The sequence below is a fragment of the Gracilinanus agilis genome, unplaced genomic scaffold (genome assembly GCF_016433145.1).
Source record: "Gracilinanus agilis isolate LMUSP501 unplaced genomic scaffold, AgileGrace unplaced_scaffold24931, whole genome shotgun sequence".
NCBI lineage: Eukaryota > Metazoa > Chordata > Mammalia > Didelphimorphia > Didelphidae > Gracilinanus > Gracilinanus agilis.
This window is the reverse complement of record NW_025356837.1, coordinates 1-4,344: the sequence shown is the minus strand read 5'-3', so window position 1 is coordinate 4,344 and position 4,344 is coordinate 1. Positions and strand designations below refer to the sequence as shown.

The 4,344-nt window shown below is 69.8% G+C and overlaps 1 protein-coding gene across 1 annotated transcript; it reads right to left on the bottom strand.

Moving 5' to 3' along the window:
• Positions 1 to 6: 6 nt before the first annotated feature.
• Positions 7 to 4,259, bottom strand: LOC123254566 (BRD4-interacting chromatin-remodeling complex-associated protein-like; the record flags this gene model as incomplete). Its single annotated transcript, XM_044683562.1, has 8 exons — positions 7 to 1,129; positions 1,245 to 1,347; positions 1,672 to 1,766; positions 2,227 to 2,375; positions 2,707 to 2,768; positions 3,436 to 3,527; positions 3,798 to 3,972; positions 4,071 to 4,259. Coding segments are annotated over 8 exons (1,965 nt in total), but the record flags the coding sequence as incomplete, so codon positions are not given.
• Between the last annotated feature and the right edge of the window lie 85 nt (positions 4,260 to 4,344).

The following is a 4,344-nucleotide window of genomic DNA, read 5'->3' as shown; positions in this document are numbered from 1 at the left end:
GGGCAGGGGCAGGGAGGGGTGCTCTGCTGTTATCTGTTCAACGTCCTGGCGCCCAGGCCCCCGTTGTGGCTGGGGCCCAGGTAGCCGTCGGGCCGGTGCAGGGGCGGGGAGGCGGTGGGGTGGGGGTAGGAGGGGCCCCCCGCAGTCCGGCCAGAGGGCTGGGGGGCCGCCTGCTGGAGGTTGAGGATGCTGTCGATGGCGCTCTGGAGGTGCTCGGTCAGAGAGTCGTCCTGCGGGCTGTCGCTCGAGAAGCTGGCGTTGTCCATGTCCGGGGACTCCGACTTGCGCCTCTTGGCGGGGGGCAGGGGGGGTGCCTCCCAGGTGGGCTCCCCGCCGGGCCCGGGGCCGGCCCCACCGGTCACCACGTCCAGAGGGCCGGCCTTCATCACCCGCTGGTACAGCTCGTCCTCCACCTCGGCCAGCTCGCGGATGAGGCCGCCGGCCGCGTCGTCCCCCTTGATGAGGGGTGCCGGGTTGGGCGCCGGGGCCGGGCTTCCCCCCGCAGCTGCCCGCGGGGCTCCGGGCCGGCAGCCGCCCAGGGCGTCCACGTTCTCCCGGTAGGTCTTGCGGAGGGGCAGCCGGGGGCAGTGGGCGGCAGGGGGCGCGGGCTTCCGATCCGCGGGCGCCGGGGGATGCTCCACCGTCCCATTCATCTGGCCCGAGGAGGCCGGCGGCGGCGGGGCCGGGGGCTCAGGCCCCTTGGGGCCTGGGGACGGGTGGTGGACGGGGTCCAGGGCCGTGTTGTGGACCACCTTGCTGAGCCCGGCCTCCTGCTTGATCTTCAGCTTGAGGCCGATCCGGCTGCGCGCCTCGTAGGTCTTGATGGGTGGCCGGCTCCGGGACGGCAGCGGCGCGTCCTCGTCCGCGTCCAGCGAGGAGGCCGCCGAGGAGGATGAGGACGACGACGAGGATGAGGACGACGACGAGGCCCGCGCCCAGGTCACAGAGGGGGAGCCGCCCGCCCCGCCGTGCCGGATCACCAGCTTGGTGGGGGGGTGCGGGGGCGGCTGGGCCGGGGTGGACGACGAGAGCGCGGGCTGGGCCGGGGCACAGGACGGCCGGTGGGCGCCGTGGCTCTCCGAGCCCAGGACGGACAGGCTGTGCGGCCTCGAGGAGGACACGTACTCGTCTGGAGGGAGGGAGACGAGGGTCACCGGGAGGAGGGGCTGTGGTCCAGGCCTCCCAGCAAGGGGGACCTCCCACCCCCCGCCACCCCATCAGGCCTTGTCCCCGGGAGTCCTCACCAGGCTTCTCCTTGGCCAGCTGCTTGTCCAGGGCCAGGGTGGTCTTCTCCTCTTGGATGAACATCCGATCGATCATCACCATCTCGGCCGAAGGACTCACTCTCTGCGGGGTCGGGGTGGAGCGTCAGAGCTGCCACCTTGGGCCTCCTCCCCTGCCCACACCCCCTGGCGAGCAGGGCGGCCCCCCGGCATGGCGGTGCAGCCCCAAGTTGGCCCACGTGTTTCTGGGCTCGAGGCAGGCGGATGAGGGCGAAGGACCGGGGCAGCGGAATTGGGGGATCCTAGATCTGGGACTGGGGGGACCCCAGAGGCTGTCTAGACCAAGCCCACACAGAGAGCCACAGTACATGGCCCAAGGTTGCCCCGGCAGGATCGGAACCCAGATCCCTGGGCCCCGGGGCCGGCAGATGTGGGGGGGGGGGCCTACCCGGGACTCCTCCAGGAGCAGCAGGCGGTATTTGTTCAGCATGGCCTGAGTGCGCTTCAGCAGCTGCGTGGAAACGGTCTCGAACTCCTCGTCCACTGGAGGAGAGAAGGGACGTGGGTAGAGGCGAGAGCTCTCCCTTTCGTGCCGGGAGGGAGGAGACCCAGCGGGGGTCTCCTACGGGGGCCACCAGCACCCCATTTAATAAATGGGGAAAACAGAGGCCAAGAAAATGGGAGCGACTTGCTTCAGGCCATACAAGTGGGAAAGAGGTGGCCCCAGAACCTCTAACTCCTGCCCCGATCCGTTCACCCGCCCCCAGCACCCCAGATTCCTCCTCTCTGAGGAGGGGCACGAGGCTCCATCGCTCCTGTCCGGTGGGCCTCCCCCTGGGGCCTCGCCTTTCTGTCACCAGGGCTGGGAGCACCCATGAGGGTCCTTCACGGTTGCAAGGCCGGCTCGACCCAGAGACTCCGGACCCCAGATCTGGCGCTGGAGGAGGCCGCCAGGCCGAACCTCTGTGAGAAGCAGAGGCCCGGAGCCCGGGGAGATCCTTACCTCTTCGGTGGTCGCGGGGGGACGGCAGGGCCCCCTGGTAGACGTGGTAGGGGAGCAGGCGGCGCAGGGCGTCCTCGAAGGAGGGGAAGGCCGTCTTGTAGTCAGGGTGTAGCACGGAGCCCTGGTGCCTATGGAGGTGCTCCAGAAAGCTGGGGACACGAGGGAGACCGGTGAGCCCCCTGCAGCCTGTGTGCATGTGGCCTCCCCACCGGCTTCCCCTTTCCCTCGTACCCCAGCACTAGGCACACAGGGGGGATGCATCCAAGCATCCTCTCCAAGCCCGGCCTGGGAGATCCCAAGCCCTCCCCTTCCGGCGTAGGGCCGGCTGAGGGGGGTGACCCCAGTACCCCGGGCCTCCGGACTCTCACTCTCCCTTCTCTGCGGAGGGGCGTCTGCTTCCTCCATCACAGTGGGGGGCCGGAAATGGCAATATTGACCAAAGACCTCCCGTCTGCACCAGCCAGCCCCGGCCCCACTCACCAGGCCTCCTTGCTGGGTTGCACCGCGGTGGCTTTCTTCAGGCTGCTCAGTTTGCTCTCATACTGGGGGGACAAAAGAGGGGGAGCGTCGGTGCAGGGCAGCTCCAAAGATGTCCCCTCTTCCTGGCCAGAGCCCTGGGAGGCCTGGACAAGCGCTCCTGGCTTGGGAAGAAGGGCCGACGGGCCTCCAGGAGAAGGAGGAAGTGGGGGGGGGCCTGGGCCAGGCCTTTAGGCAGGGGTGGGGGGCCCCTACTCCCCAGGGGTGCCCCCAGCTTTGCAATTTCCAACACGGCCCGGCCTCTCGATGGTAATTCTGTCCGGCTCCCCCGCCTCCATCAGACACTCATCCAGGGAGGGCCTCCCACCATCATGCTCGCCCTTCCCTGGCGCCCAGCGTTCTTAAAACTCCCGATGGGATCCGGGCTGGGGTCCGAGGGGGGCTCCTCCCCTCCTTTAGGACGGATACTTTGCGTCTGGCCCCACCAAACCTTTTCTATGTGAACCACGGTCGGCCGGGCCCGGACTCCTGCTTATTAAATTGGGCCGGAGGGTCCCTTTCGGGATCCCCATCCGCCTATCCAACGGGTCGGGGAGCCCTCCTGGAGCAGTGCCCAGCCTCTGCCCCTCTCCGGGGGTCTGACTCCCCCGGGGCCGCCTCCCTCGGCTCCCCCGACTCTACGCCCAGCCCGCGGTCTCGAGGCTTCGGCAGAGATCTCTCGGCGGCTCTTACCTGCCCCGGAGACGGGCCGGACGTCTTCCCCTGCCCAGGGGCCACCTTGGCCCCGCTCAGGGCTGGCGCGCCGCTGCCGAACACTTTGCTGTCTGCGGGGATGAAGGGAGGGACGGCTGAGCGGCCGGGCCCAGGGACGGCTCCCTCCGGCCTGCCCTGCTCGTGCTCCCGGCCTTCCTTTGGCCACCACATGCTACAGGCCTCTGGAGAGAGACCTCGGGAAGCGGGGTGGCCCTGCCCTCCGGGGGGGCTCCCCATCTCTGCCCCTACGCTATGTGACAGCAGAGGCTTTCCCGCCTCTCCCCCTCACGGGGGGCTCCTGCCCTGCCCCGGGGGGCCCTCACCCCACCCCACCCCCTTACCTGTGCTGGCCGCCGCGGCAGGAGGGTGGCTGGAGGCGGCCTGGGTTCCGGGTGGGGCCTGCCCACTGACCAGGAGAGAAGGTGCTGGGCTGGAAAGGGGGCCTAGGGCCGGGGGAGTCTGCTGGGCGGCCGGGGGCCCTGCGGCCTTCCCCTGGAGAATGAGCGCAGATGGCACCTGGGGGCACACAGGGGCAGGGGGTAAGCAGAGGGGCCGTGTGGGAGGGCTCAGGGCCCCCCGGGTGGTCCCGCCCCACCCCGCGCCCTCGCCGTCACCTGGTGGAATCTCTCCAGCAGCGGCTTGGACGGGGCCGCCGGGGTGGCCAAGGCCTGGAATGGGTTGGGCACCATTTGGAAGGTCCTCGGGGGGGGCGCTGGCGGCTGTGGAGGGGGCTCTGGAGCAAGGTGGACCGCTGGTGTGGGTGTGGGGGGCTTATGGGGCACTTGGCTTGGGGTGAACTGGAGCTGGAAGTGGGGTGAATTTGAGTGAGGGGTCTCGGGGGGCACCGGGGCAGGCAGCCTGGAGGTGGTGTCGGAGGCGGTGGTGGCC